This window comes from Lytechinus pictus, chromosome 9 (genome assembly GCF_037042905.1).
Source record: "Lytechinus pictus isolate F3 Inbred chromosome 9, Lp3.0, whole genome shotgun sequence".
Lineage (NCBI taxonomy): Eukaryota > Metazoa > Echinodermata > Echinoidea > Temnopleuroida > Toxopneustidae > Lytechinus > Lytechinus pictus.
This window is the reverse complement of record NC_087253.1, coordinates 11,787,775-11,803,297: the sequence shown is the minus strand read 5'-3', so window position 1 is coordinate 11,803,297 and position 15,523 is coordinate 11,787,775. Positions and strand designations below refer to the sequence as shown.

Here is a 15,523-nt window from a genome sequence, read left to right as displayed (position 1 = left end):
CATCATTACCACCATCATCATCACTATCATCATCACCACCATCATCATCATCATCACCATCACTATCATCATCATCATCATCATCAATCATCATCATCACCATTATCTTCCCCTACATCACAATATGAACCTCAAGATAATAACAGCTGGGATAGAAATAATGATATAAAATGCAACAGAAACAATATTGGTCTTTCATAATCATGTGATAATAATACTTTATTACTTGCTCAATCAGGAATATTTATACATGGTTTCAAGAATCTTATACATACCTTATAAACACTACCATAACATGCACATAATAAACTGATGCTAAAATATTTTGGGGCCATTTCATAAAGCCATTTGTAAGTTAAGCACTACTAATAAACCTTTCTTTGGCTACATAAAATACACAAAATTTTTGTTTTAGCATAATGTGAGATTTTTTCCATTCAGGTGCTAGTTAAAAATGATAATTTGAATTTGCAAAGATCATATTTCAACTATAATTCACGAGTGGAATAGCCTGCAAGCTAAAGACACCAATTCCACAAATAATAATATTCCGCATTTATATAGCGCTTAATACATCGGAACGACGTCTCTAAGCGCTTTACAGACATATTAATACCCCGGTCATCGGATCCTTGCATGCCCGCATACAATGTATGCACCTTCTCCACTCCCTGGGGAGCATTCCAACAAGAGTTCCAAGACTCCATTGCTAGGCATACTACATATAGGCTTTCACAAATGATACGTCAATAGTGAAGGATTTCAAGACCAAGTTTATGTCTGTGTTAGCTGAAGTATATCTAGTCTCACTGCTTCAGACTCTTCATTATGCATTATGTGAACACCAAGGTCTGTGCCTGCAGACTAGGAAAGTTTATTGAGAACCTGATTTGGCTACCAAGAAAGGATCACCAGTCCTCTTTAGCACCAAATAAAAGGGTTACCAGTCGTGTGTGAATTGCAAACTTACTGCAAAAACACCGGTGTTGATTTAACACCAGCCCGGATGTCCACACCAGATAAGTTTGGTTTCGGTCCAACACCAGTTTGGTTTTGGTCTAACACCAGATACACCACCAATAAGTATTAAAATAGCATCGGTTTGATTCCAAATTGGTGTTGTTTCAATACTTCTCTGGTGTGGACATATATAGATTCCGGGCTGGTGTTAAATCAACACCTGAGTTTTTGCATTGCAGCTTTATGAAACACCACCCTTCTAACATGTATATAAACTTATTCATGGAAAGAATAACAAGATATTAAAATAATAGACCAATGCAGGTTTACTCATTAAGGAAAATTCCAAAAGTTACAAATGAAACTAGAAATTTATCAATGGGGCATACTCTGTTTCATGAACTTATATCACAGACAACCCTGATAAAAAATACTGACCAACTTGCTTGCAATGACTGGCTGCAGGGAAGAATCGAACATGAATTGCAGTAGCCTTTGTTCTTACATTATTCAATTGTGAGTTCTACCAACAAGCATGATTTTGACCATCTTGGTGCAAGATCAGCCAATCTTCCCCCCCCCCAAAAAAAAAAATAAATAAATAAAATAAAAATGAAAATCATACATTTTGATTTGGAACTAAAATTCCTTTCAACCCCAAAATGAAATGAGTATAATGCTGAATCCGACGCACTATCCCATATATGAGTCATCTGTAGACCATTGAGCTGAAAGATGCCGTTCCAATGTTAAAATTGCAACATAAAATCAGAATATTGTCATAATTTCCAAACGAATGGATGCCGCCAGAAACATACAGATGGCATTCCAATGTTATAAGTGTAATATAAAATCAAAATACTATTGTCATTAATACTACTTTATCCCCAGCACAATGAATTAATTCCATGATAACATAACCTATCAATATTACTAATATCATACAAATTCTAATATGATTCAAATAACATGAAACTAACATACATATCTCATCACTCTCTGCGATATTTACAGATTGGCAATCATTATAATAGTTATGAAAATCTTTGTCAAATAACCTTATTCTCTACAGCTCTATATATTACTCAAATATGATCTTGAAAAGTCGATCGAAGAAGTCACCCAACTTCCTAAATGAATACATCCAACAAGTTTGAATCGACCTACAGATAGTTTGACTTGTTTCATAAAGCTTTTTGAAAGTTACGAAAAATAATTTACACAAGACAGGTGACATGTTGTCTGTGCTAAGAAATGCCAATTTTTTATGCTTATTTTTTTCCTTTAAAAGTTGAACTGAAATTCAAATGACATGTATCATATTTTGACAGGTAACACTTGTAAGCAACAAAAATTTCAATCTATACATATTGAAATTCAAATTTAGCTGATGGCGATCAAAATACTAGTAACTGATAATTTGTTTAAGCAACAAAACCATCATCTTCAAGACATGCATAGTTGTGCGTAACTTACAGATTTATGAAATACCATCCACTGTGTGTAGTAACATCCAAATCTAAACTCGAGCTACATGTTGACATCAAGAAGTTTTCCCAACATGTCAACCAGTTCATGGTTCATAAGGCTATTCATAAATTCTGCAGAAGTTCATAGTTCCTCATGCTAAATGATATTATCAACCTGGGTCCCGTGACACAAAGGTTGGCAATTAAACATACGCTTGTTTTTCGTGATTAATTTTACATTGTAGCCAATGGCCCGTATTCTGAAGTCGGGTTTAACTTAAACTCAGGTTTAAAGTTGTGGTTTAAGTATGGACAGCCAAATCACTAACAGTAGGGATATCATATTTCAGCTCATTTGGCTCTCAAATCACTCATAATTGTCTAGGAAGTATATATAGATTATTGTCTTCACCATCGATGAATCAAGAAACGTACAACTTAATAAAAAAATTGATACTTTTGGCTGTCCATACTTAAACCACAACTTTAAACCTGAGTTTAACTTAAACCTGACTTCAGAATACGGGCCAATGTAATCAATCGTACAAAAATGATCTACGATGCTTGCTAGCCTTTGTGTTACGAACCCTGATTACTGATAATTTGTATTCTCTTCATCTGAAGTTGAACCACTTTACTTTAGATTGAAATTGCCATTGTTAGCAAGCATTGGAATGCAAAGATCCTTATTTGTTAAGATTTGTCGAAAATTGGCACATCTAGCACAAGAATATGTCATTGGTCATGTGTATAATCCTGCGAAACGTTCCATCAGCTTCACCAAACAGCCCATAGATCCATGACACAATTCTCAATTCCAATTGATTTCATATTCCATATCATATATTAGGAACATCACATTAAGTTACATGTAGGATATTATGGACTCCAACCCTTTATTGACCAAAACATTTTTGTCCAACAGTTAATACTAACAGTAAGCATTAAAACTGTTCACACTATTATAACAGTGATTTTGTGTGTGTGTGTGTATTTTTTTTTTCCCACAATTTGTAAAGAACAAGTTTTGTCAAAGGACACATTTTTAAGTAAGGCAGTTTCTGTACGAGATTATATAGTAAGTTATAAATAGCAAATTAATTAGGCTTTACTATCAGATATTAATACAAAATAGCTACGATGAATATTCAATGGCAATGATGGGTTTCATATTTTGTTAAAAGTTGATTAGTATACATTTAAAAACATTTAGCAATATCTAAAATAGCAGAAAAGACAGACATTGCAAATGCACAATTCAGTTCCCAATACAGAAACATTTGGCAACTCCCAGGGGCCTGCAAACACAAAGCATAGACATTGATCTTAGAACATTTTTTACTTGCTTCATTGCATTGATTACAATGTAGAATCATCCACAAAAATCAATTTATGATTAGTAGCTATGCTTTGTGTCACAGGCCCAGATATAAGGCTTTTAAGCTGCAGTTGAGTGAAATCTAATACATAGGATATTTAATCAACGATACGACACAATTATGGGAATGGTCAGACTTTAGAGTATTAGACCAAGGGGAGTTTAGACCAAATGGCAATTAGATCAACTGATAGTAGACCAAATGGATTTGGCCCTTGTGTTATTCAACATTCTGAGTAGACCAACTGTTTTTAGACCAAACGAATCTGTTAAATGTTGTTCGATGTGCAATACATACATAGCAGCTTCAAGCAGAGTTGTACTTACAGTAGTCGCTTCACACGCTGAGTAGGTCACCAAGGAGGACGCTTCACAAATAGTTGGGCTTCACAAATAGTTGGGACTAACAATGGACTAGCAGCGTAGGGGTGACTTTGACAGGTTGTTCATCACACTGGCTAAAGTCATGCATGTATGTTTCATTAGATATGCGTAAAATTGTCAGAATTTGAGTTTGTTGGTTCTTATTTAATGATTAGCCACAAAATAAATGATTTTATTTGTAACAGTGATGGTAGTGATGGTGATAGCAATGATGATGATGGTTCTTATGATAATGGTTCGTGGTGGTGGAGGTGACAATTCACATCCTTTGCCAGTCAACATACACAGATTTCAGAACTTACAAAGATGCCCATCCTCAGTAGATTTCAATTCTGCACTTGTGACGTTGACATTAGTTGAATAAAAAAAACCTGCCATAGTTGGTCTATTTTCAATTTTTATTTGTCTCTATGAAGCACCCCTAGTTGTTGGTTCTATAGGCAAGGATCATTGCATGAAGTTCTGCTTCCAATATAGCCTGAATAAGACAGAGATTACGAGGGAGAACGGGGGGGGGGGAGAGAAAGTGAATATGATTGAGAGAATGCATGAAGCAGGAAGACGGGGAGGAAGAGAGAAGATGAAAAGATAAGGAGAGAAACAAATTCTATTTTCATAACTATATACATATTCTTATTCTACAGACAAACTATCCTCTGATTGGGCTAATAACATTACAAACATACTAGAAGCATTTAATCATCACATTCTTTTCTTTGTTAAATAAATCTTGTCATTCATTTTCCATGCAGTTTGAACATTAATTCCATTAAAACAAGTTATCAAAGGAGAATGAAGCCCTTGGAATATAAAAGATAGTTTGTGTGAAAAGAGAGAAAACAAAAATAAGGTCAAAGAAAGTTTGAGAACAATTGGACAAAAAAATAAGAAAGCTATGAGCATTTGAATGTCAAGATCACTAACGCTATGGTGATTGTCAAATTGGCAATGTGACTAAGATTGTGAGGTCACACATGAACAAATCTACCCTTTGTATTCAATTTTCAATTCACAGTGGTTTGCCTGGTTTGATGCAAGATTTATGGGGTGTTGCAAGAAACTTGCGATCAATTGCAAGTCTATTTTTGTTCCCAAAATCAAGCATATGCCGTGCAATTAATTGCAATTGTGCGATTGATTGCTAATCTGCTTCATGAAACAAGGAGAGTAATCTGATTTGCTATAGCTAGAAGTGATCAACCAATTGTAAAATTGCAGCAGAATATTTGCGATTGATTGCAAATATTTTCTTGCAACACCCCCTTAGTCTTATCACTGAGCATTGTCAATCCTCGTCTGAACAAGATTTTAAGAGAACTTACTAGATGAAAGTCAATCGCTGGGTAGTGTTGTTCATTCCGGTGACATCTGTCGCCGACGTGCAGCCCTCTGTCTGTCAAATCGGGTCTCCATTTCTTCAAGCACCTTTGGTGTATATCTAACAACAAGCTTGACTCGTTCTGAAGCTGACTTTAAGAGTTCGACAGCCTTCTCGTGCTGCTCCCCTTCCACGGACTGTTAATAGACAATCAAGGTCAGAGGTCAAATTTATATGAACACATAGTTACAGAAGTTTCAAACTCAAATGTATATCTTATATCTAACAAGCTTGACTCGTTCTGAAGCTGACTTTATGAGTTCTACTGCCTTCTCGTGTTGCTCCCCTTCCACGGACTGTTAATAGACAATCAAGGTCAGAGGTCAAATTTATATGAACACATAGTTACAGAAGTTTCAAACTCAAATGTATATCTAACGAGCTTGACACGTTCTAAATCTGACTTTAAGAGTTCTACTGCCTTCTCGTGTTGCTCCCCTTCCACGGACTGTTAATAGACAACCAAGGTCAGAGGTCAAATTTATATGAACACATAGTTACAGAAGTTTCAAACTCAAATGTATATCTTATATCTAACAAGCTTGACACGTTCTAAATCTGACTTTATGAGTTCTACTGCCTTCTCGTGTTGCTCCCCTTCCACGGATTGTTAATAGACAATCAAGGTCACAGGTCAGAGGACAAATTTATGTCAACACACTGTTTATACAGAAGTTTCAAACTCAAATGTATATCCAACAAGCTTGGTTCGTTCTGGAGCCAACTTCATCAGTTCTACTCCCCTCTTGCTCCCCTTCGAATAGACTGTTAAGAAAGATAATCAAGGTCAAAGGTTTTAAAGGTCATAAAGATTAAATTTATTTTTCTTAAAACAAGCTTGATTCTTTCTGAGGCTGTCTTTTCGAGCTCTTCTAACTTATCATGCTACTCTCCTTCCATGGGCTGTTAAGACAATGAGGGCCAGTCAAATGTTTATATCACATAGGTCGAGTCAAGCAATCCGAGATATCAAAATTTAAACATTTCAAAATAAAAAAGTGAGTACTCAGCAGTTGCTACAACCTAATCCTGATTCTGATTTCTTTATAATTGTCGGGCATCAATAACTATTAATATCTATAGGTGAAGCAATATTCATTATGAAGATTAAAATCTTTGATTTATTAGATTTCTAACATTCATTTTAATACTGAAATACTGGTTTGTGACCCGGAAAGATGTTGTGAGGAAAATTCTAACATGAACCAGACTTGATTTTTAAAAGTGGCTTGAAAGTGTATCTCTTGGGTAAAAAGTGTTGATTAAATGCAGCCTAGTCAAACTCAAATCCATGACTTACCACACCATTGACTGAGAGAAGCTGATCGCCCCTCTTCAGACCGCCATGTCGGTGGGCGACGCCCCCTGGAATAATCCTTGAGATATAGATAGGCGAGTTCTGCTCTCTCCCTCCCATTACATTGAACCCTAGTCCTTCATCCGTCTTGGGAAGTTCAACGACCCTTGGGTGGGCGTGGCCTTCACTTGCTGCAAAGGCTGCTACGGTAGCCTGCAATACAGACAGAGAAGATGCTTGGCGAGATCTTAGGCAAAACAATTCTCTGTACATGTACATAATTAGAAAACAAAAATCATACTTGAAATATAGATTAAAAGGGTAAGGTCACCCTGACGTCAAGTTTTTTTTAATAGAGCAGAAAAATGAGGGAAATACAATGTATATCAATATTAACGAAGGAATGGTAAAAACGATTTTGAAAAAAAATAACCGACTTACAGACAATATGTATGAATTTTCAGTTTTAATTTAATGACATGTGATGTCACACTCAAGCAGCTAACTCAAATGCCATGTGATTTCACTTCCAGAAAATGCTGTTTTCTAAGGAAACTGAAATAATCTTATTTGCAACTTCAACCTCAAGTCATCAAGAACATTTTAAATAGAACCATTATGAAATAGCAAATTTATACTCACTCACCCACCCCCGGCCCCATGACAACTCATACACCAAGCAATTAATCAATATCATAAAACATAAAATAGCCAGTAATTGGTTGGTCAATAAAACTGACTGATGTTAGCTTCGCAAAACCCTTGCAAACAATAACTTTGTATTATTCATATTAAGATGCAGTAAAATTGACAGATGATAAAATATAAGATGCAATTTGAATCTGATAAACCAGTTTAAATTTACAAATACAATTTCAATTGAGATGAAAATTCTTTGCTTATATTTCATTTATTCATTTATTTATTTATTTATTTATTTGTTTATTCATTCATATATTTATTTATATATATATATTTATTTGTCTATTTATGTATTTATTCATTATTTTGGCAAAAAAACACTTCTCAAACATTAATTGGGGAAGAACATGACAAGTATGTTATATATGTACAAATTAAACTGTAACATTATTCCTATATACAGTAAGGAGCACAGCTTGTTGCAGTCTTTTGTTAACAGTGATGCATGCACATCGAACGGACCTTGTTCTCAGGAAATGTTGGGATGAGAGAAGGCATTCAAATATTTCCTTACAAAATGACCAATTTCCTGTCAGCCGTCCACTTTGTTGATCTATAATTACTGCGACCGACCCGACCTTTATTAAAGATGAATTACTTTTCAGCAACCGTACCTTATGTGTGATTATCAAAATATACCCCAATTACCCACCCCCCCACACACACACCACCTACAAGCACACAATGCATACGTACAACAACATCTACTCACTCACATAAAGGAAACACAAGACAGAGTCAATACCAAACCAAATCAAATCAAATAATTATTTTTTCTACTTCTGATTTTTTTCTAAACATTTCTTGAATAATTTTGTTGAAAAACGACATACAGGTAGTAGACCCCCTACAGTATGTGATATCAAACAGAATATTTGTTATAGCAAGGCTCCACATTAACTTTTTTTGGTGGTGGCCCGTTCGGGCCACCAAAACCATCAAATAATTTTTTTTTGGTGGCCCGATATTAAAGTTTGGTGGCCCGAAAAATATAAAGAAAAACATTAAAAATGAATAAAACAAACTTCTGAAATATTAATTCTGCAGCCACTACCACTAAAAAATTAATAAAACAAAGTTAATATAAAAATGGGGAAAAGGGGAAAATTAAGAAGCCATTACATATATTTTTAACAGCTGTGGCAACAGTCTATTCTGACTGGAATATAATTAAAAGCCAAGCATATAATTTTCACTTACCTTTTGGGAATGGCACATTTCTATTTTTATATCCTTTAGTTTGTATTATTTTATTTTCAGTAGAAACATATTTTTTAATCAGGCATATTCAATGGGAAGGGGTATAAATGGTTTAACCACTGTCAAAAAAAATGAAAGAAAAAAAAAGAAAACGGCAAAAACTATATTGGAAAAAAAGTGTGAGAAAAGTCCTTCCCTATATTTGCCAAAATGTTGGAAAAAAAATCACATTTCATATCAATGAAATGCCCTCCCAAAGTATTTACTTTCTCAAGAGTGGTTTAAGAAGTCATTTATAAACAAGAAAGAAAGAAACTGTCTGTTTGTTTAAGGCTAGAAAATACACAGCTTCGAAAGAAACCAAGTATCAACATACATACAAATGCACACGTGGGACTGTGATGTACTTGCCTATGTGTTTTTATGTGTATTAATTCATGTGGAAATCGGTCTTTTTGAGTCAAAAGAGAGGTCATAATTCCTCTTCTTAATACTTGCAAATAATCAGGGTACACCAGATTTTCGTAATATAGACTGTAGAATTTCATTTCATTGGTGTAAAAGGTGACTTTGACTTAGATTTTCGAAGTTCTGTGGAAGATTTCTTAGCAGCAACATTTTTTATCGCAGCTCCCTGAGTCTGAATGGGCTGAGGTAGAGTTAGAGCACAGCTGTATGCAGTGGCTTCATGCAATTAAGCTCACGCCAGCCGGCCGGCGCGGCTGGCTGGATAAGAGCTACTGTATGCTATAGCTGTAGGCCTAATATGCAAACTGTGTGTGTGTATATTTGTGTGTAGATCAACAAAAAAGGCGCATGACGAACTGGCTTGCAATTTGAGCTGTAGAAAGTTGATAAATGCGTGCAAAATTGGGAGAAAAATTGCGCTACTTTGAAAATTATTGGTTGCCCGATTCGGGCCACCAAAACTTAACATTTTATCAATAATGGTTGCCCGAGGTGAATTTTTGGTGGCCCCGGGCCACCGCTAATGTCGAGCCTTGGTTATAGATCATAAAAAAGATAGAATAGTATGGGGGATAATAAGGGTGGAGTGCATTAGGGATCCATCTAATAAAGTCTTATTTCCAGTCTGAATTACCAGCTGTTTTCTCTTGTTTCTTTTTGTTCATGTCTAATGGAACATGGCTATGGACTAAAGCAACTCACATTTGATCTTCCAAAGATACATATATCTGAAGAATAAAGAATGCCTCATTTTATCTACGTTTTATTTATCCATTTCATGGATATGTTCATACCTACAACTTAAGAAAAGAGTATGAACGAATCATTTATCCATAGGCACTTTCATACAGCTTAAACACAAGTATGAACACAGTATTGTCTCATGGGCATGCTCATACATACAGCTTTTATAAATACAAGTATGAACACAGCATTGTCATTACCTTTGCTGTAGCATTGGCCCTGACCTCAGGATCCCCTTGTATGTCCACTGTTTCATGGACATGTTCATACACTTCCCTCACAGCGTTGAAGAAATCACTTTCTAGGATAGCCTGAAGAGCAATCAGTTTCTGTGTTGGCAACCCAGACTCTGATTGGGAGAAACGGGTCATTTGGATAGAATGAAAATATGATTACATAATTTGAATTTCCATGACATTTCTTTTTCAATATGATTGATAAATGGAAATATATAATGTCAACAAGGTACAGGGAAAATATATCACAGGATAAGACATAATTCAAACATAGGCCTACAATCATAAAAGAATAAAGACATACATGTATGACATGGTCAAATTCATCAAAGTATATTATTGTAATAATTCAATTGACTATGCATGTACGTACATGTAAAAGGTGTTACAGTTGTTCTAATTTGACAATAAATTTTGATTTTCAACTGCAACTTGGTGTTACGTTTTGGATTTTTTTCATGAAGATAATTGAGTATTGAATGTCTGAATACTTGACACCACTTGCAAACTAGCTGATCATGCTATCCTATATATGTAAACAAAATTTTCCATAAAACTTTATCTCCAATAGGTCAACCAGATAAGAACAGGGCCCTATCTTACAAAGAGTTATGATGATCCGATCTCAAGCATAATGGAAACCCATCAATGTCATATTTTGTTTTCTTTTGGAAATTGGCTCATTGTCCTTTGAAAACAAAGGGAAGCATACTGAATTGTCAAGAAAACAGTGAATGTACGAATATACATCATTTCTAGACAATATTTTGAACAAACATGTATTTTAGATGTTGACGTTGCTGGCTTTCCATAGTTGCATTTGATCGGATCAATCGCAACTCCTTGTATTAAGACGGACCCCTGATCTTCTGCCCCATAACTGAACAATAACAGCAATCTAAAAGTGAAGGCTTGAGTTTCATCTTGTTGTTGTGCTGTCAAAATACAAATTCTGGATATATTTTGTTCATCTACCCTGCCAACAGTACAGTAATCTCTCAATACATTATATTGTTCCACTGCTGGGTTTAATTGCTAAAATAATCTCTTTTTCTATTTTTTTATTCAAAGATCTAGTTTTTACATTACTGCATTATAGTGCTAAATTCCAGTTTCACAAATATCAAAATATGAAGAATTTCACAGATATATGATTTTATTTTGAAAACTTGGAATACTGTTATTATTCTTTGACTGATACATAAACCTTCACCAATATTTTTCTATATTTTTTTCTGCTTTGAACCATCTCACCATCAGGGCAAACATACATGTAGCCTTTGACTTTAGGATCTGGATAGAGGTTTTGGAAAGTGCTCAGTATGTATCTGTAATTTTTGTGGTACATGTACTTGCAAATTATATGATAAACTTACGTTGCTGTAGATTTTGAAGTAACTGTATTGCACGGCTGACATCTGATGGAAAATAAACAGAGACGTGATGACATGACTTTGACAGGAATCCCACATTAACTAAGTACAATCTCACACTTTACTCATTTGTAAAAAGTACAGAAATCCCACAAAATATATTATTTCAAAAGCATGAAAGACAAGATAGATCTAGAGGTCAAGATTGATCATTTATTTTAAAACAAAGAAGGGGGAGACAGTACCATCACAATTATAAAAAGCATGGTGATAATAATTACCAGCCTTCCTTTGATTAAAAAAAAAAAAAAAAAACCCAGTCAGTCTTCAAAACAATTATTATTCCTGTTTGTTTTTATCGAGAAGTAAAAATCTATTCCGGGCACTGAGCTTTCCTACCAGTCATGCCCAACAAATAAAAAGCATATTCTATAATCTATAGACTCTTTATCATTCCAAGCTCACAGCCCGGCCCAGGCCCCAGCTAACACAACAACAGTTCCATTGGCAGATCTAGCGAGCAGAATCAGAAAGTCAAGGGTGTAACAGGGGGGGGGGGGGGGGGGGGTGACAGGAGCAAAAAATTTCCTGGACATATCATGGTGTCAACAGGATTTTTCATGATGGTAATAAAATATGCGAGCATTGGCGCGTAGCTCTATGTGGGATTAGCGTGACGAGTAAAAAGAAATCAAGGGGCACCGCATGGCGCTTGTGGCAAAAGTTTCATGATAAAACTTCACTTTTTCATTACAATCTTACTTTTAGGGTCTTTATCTCTCTTTTCTCCTCTTCATTGTTCTTGGTTGTAATAATAATTATTTATAATCAAGTTTCAAATTTTATCATTTGTTAAATGATAATTTTTATCAATAAATTGTTCTTCAAGACGGTATTTTGTACCATTGCTTATCGAGGCTACGTTATAACGAAGCGGTTCAAGGGCCAAGCCTTATGTATTGCGGTGTTTACGAATGGAATGAGGGATCTAAACGAAATCGGTCTGGTAAGAAACCTCTGATTTTTCATATTTATACTAATAGTTTTTTTGCACCTTCATACGCATTAGGCATATGAAGGTGTATACAAATTTATGTGATTTGTAGGTTTAAAGATGGATTTCCTAATATCCTATGGAAATCAATCAATGCTTTGATGTCTCGCTTCGCCTGTTTCAAGGCTTCATGATGAATAAGTATATGTCAAAATATTAAAAAATATAATCACAAAGTCCTCAAGGCCAATGCCCACCGTTTTTCCAAATATCGTGATCGGGAACGTTTAATCTGGCCCCGTTCTCGACGATCTATTCTAAGTAACTGCTCCAATTTGAAGTTAGCAACCAAAATCATGCGAACAAACATGTGAGCTGCCGCAGGCATATCTTTTGGTTGCTAAGTAAGGGCAAGGCCTATGTCTGACCCGAGAACCCGGGGGGGGGGGGGGCACTTACATTGACGAGTGGATACCATGCGCGACCAAAAAAACACGTAAAAAGGGTGTCTTTTTCAAGATAGGGCACGTTACGTATGTAACTTAGTAATAAGGGTGTCAAAAACACTAAAATAATGAAAAAAGGGTATCTATTTTCGCTAGAAGAGCTACGTATTTAGGGTCAAATTTGGGAGGGTATAGAAAATTGGGACTAAAATGTTTTTTATAAAGGATGTACTTTTTGCCCCAACAATCAACACTACGTGTTTAGAGTACGATTTACGCGAGGTGTGGAAGGTGAAGCCGTACTAAACCCAATTAATGATGTAGTTAAACTTAAACTAAGGTAAAACCGACGACCGACCTCCATGGCATAACAATTAAAATATCGCTGTACTTGTTTAGGGGTTCAATTCAGGGAATACTTGCCAAGTCCAAGAGTATCGTTTTGTTTCCAATACTTGTTATTAAGGGTAGGGTTTAACATGCTAATACTTGTTAAGGGGTGCATTTTCAGCATATGGAAAATACGTGTTTAGGGTGCTTTTTGAGACCCCATGGCCATGGTCGCACATGGTATCCACTCTTCAATGGAAGTGCCCCCCCCCCCCCCAAGAATTTGAATAACGTCGAGATCGGAGCCAAAATGTAAATTCGCCGTTCCCGATTTGGAAAAGCAGTGGGCATATTCACCTCGAAGTGTGAATGAGAGACTTGCATTTTGCAAACAATATACTGGTGGGAAATTTGCCTGAAATCGGTAAGCGCGAAATTGCATTAGCCCCGGACAGTCAGAGAGTCAGCTCCGCCAAACTCTCAGCGAGCTCTTCGTCATCACCTACCGGCCACCTCCCCGCCCCGTTGGGGCCGATATGAACGTTCGCACGACCCCTCCTTCCTGTAAACATCAGCCAGTGCAGTGGGTTGCAAATGCCGGACCGTAGCGTAGAAACTCCCAGAAAACACTCTTATTTCCACACTTCCTCGTAATATCACACATTGAATCCCACTTTATAACAATCCTTAGATAATGCATATGTATGAAATAAGTAAATAAACGTAAATATTCATAAATTCTCTGATATATTGGCAAAAACATAATCGTTAGTGTTTTACCTCTGTCGAGTGTAAGTTCGCCTGTAGAAGCCATTTTGTCATCTGATCTCGGATGACGTCATCATTGTACTGTACACACACATCGAATGCATGAAAAAAAATCTGCAAATCTGGCAGTAAAGAGCAAGTTGGGAGCAATGTGCTTCAAGGATTAATCAGAAGAAAATATGTGGCAAAGGGAAGGGTGGAATTACAACAACAAAAAATGGTTGGAAAAGGAAGAGAACAGAAAAATAAAAGAAACGGGAAAAGAGAAAAGACAGCAACGCCCGCAGCAACGTATACGAAAATTAATAGAAGACAACAATTAAAAAACTGAAAAAGAAGAAGAAAAGATAACAGAAAACAGAAACTTTGAAAATGAATGAAAAGAAAAGGAAAGAAAAGAAACGAATAGAAACGAAACGAAAATAAAAGAAAAGAAAAGAAAGAAAGAAAGAAAGACAGAAAGAAAGAAAGAAAGAAAGAAAGAAAAGAAAAGAAAAGAAAGAAAGAAAAGAAAAGAAAAGAAAAGAAAAGAAAGAAAAGAAAAGAAAAGAAAAGAAAAGAAAAGAAAAGAAAAGAAAAGAAAAGAAAAGAAAAGAAAAGAAAAGGAAAGAAAAGAAAAGAAAGAAAAGAAAAGAAAAGAAAAGAAAAGAAAAGAAAAGAAAGAAAGAAAAGAAAAGAAAAGAAAAGAAAAGAAAAGAAAAGAAAAGAAAAGAAAAGAAAAGAAAAGAAAAGAAAAGAAAAGAAAAGAAAAGAAAAGAAAAGAAAAGAAAAGAAAAGAATGAAAAGAAAAGAAAGTAAAGAAAGAAAAGAAAAGATATAGGTCCTGAAAATATGTACGATAAAATATGAAAAGAGGAAATTAACAAAATAATAAAAGATGAAAGGTAGGCCTATATCTAAAGGCCTTTGATTATACAGGAGAGAAAAGTAAAACATAATCCCCGCGGAGCCAAAAGGTAAAAAGAAATACAGCGTCGAGGTCAAGGAATATATTTGCAGACAAAATAAGAGAAAAAGAAGTAGAAAAATAAAAACTATATATATTGGCGCTATATGAATGCCTATATCATTATCCCCGAGAAAGTCAAAGTGAAACCATATAGGCGAGCCCATTATGGGGCAAATTCATTGGCTGGGGGTGTAGCTCCTGCATCGATCGCGGCCGCACCTCGAGCTGCAACTGCTGACAATAGGCCTTATAGGCCTATTTTTTAATTGATTATAATTTTAGAACTGAAGAAGAGAAAACAACAAGAAGAAAGGAATTGAAAAGCATGTGAGTATAACCCTACGGTGAGTTGAGTTGCATACTTGCATGGCCCACAGCATCCCTAGCTGTTTTATTATCATTATTACTACTGATTTGATTGTTTTGTTTTCTTCATGGAAAAAAACA

General features: G+C 35.4%; 1 protein-coding gene across 4 annotated transcripts; it reads right to left on the bottom strand.

Moving 5' to 3' along the window:
* Nucleotides 1–187: 187 nt before the first annotated feature.
* LOC129268285 (protein lin-7 homolog C-like) lies at nucleotides 188–14,244 on the bottom strand. 4 transcript variants are annotated; one of them, XM_054905856.2, is made up of 6 exons: nucleotides 14,140–14,237; nucleotides 11,593–11,634; nucleotides 10,181–10,329; nucleotides 6,870–7,079; nucleotides 5,514–5,706; nucleotides 188–4,669 (listed from the first exon to the last, which is right to left on the bottom strand). In XM_054905856.2, exons 1-5 carry the CDS (start codon nucleotides 14,171–14,173, stop codon nucleotides 5,545–5,547), a joined length of 597 nt encoding a protein of 198 aa, XP_054761831.2. In that variant the 5' UTR covers nucleotides 14,174–14,237; the 3' UTR covers nucleotides 188–4,669; nucleotides 5,514–5,544. The 4 variants fall into 4 exon arrangements, with proteins under 4 accessions (XP_054761831.2, XP_063960756.1, XP_063960755.1 ...); XM_064104686.1 differs by lacking the exons at nucleotides 188–4,669; nucleotides 5,514–5,706 and adding an exon at nucleotides 5,758–5,865 and having other exon boundaries at nucleotides 14,140–14,244; XM_064104685.1 differs by lacking the exons at nucleotides 188–4,669; nucleotides 5,514–5,706 and adding an exon at nucleotides 5,873–6,017 and having other exon boundaries at nucleotides 14,140–14,242.
* Nucleotides 14,245–15,523: the final 1,279 nt, after the last annotated feature.

Bases quoted from the DNA above. Each gene is read 5' to 3' on its own strand.
- LOC129268285 (XM_054905856.2), bottom strand. From the start codon at position 14,173: ATGGCTTCTACAGGCGAACTTACACTCGACAGAG. The intron at 7,080-10,180 runs GTAATGACAATG...TCTGTATTGCAG, and splicing joins GGGCCAATGCTACAGCAAAG to GCTACCGTAGCAGCCTTTGC. The intron at 5,707-6,869 runs GTAAGTCATGGA...GTCTATTAACAG, and splicing joins TTCTCTCAGTCAATGGTGTG to TCCGTGGAAGGGGAGCAGCA.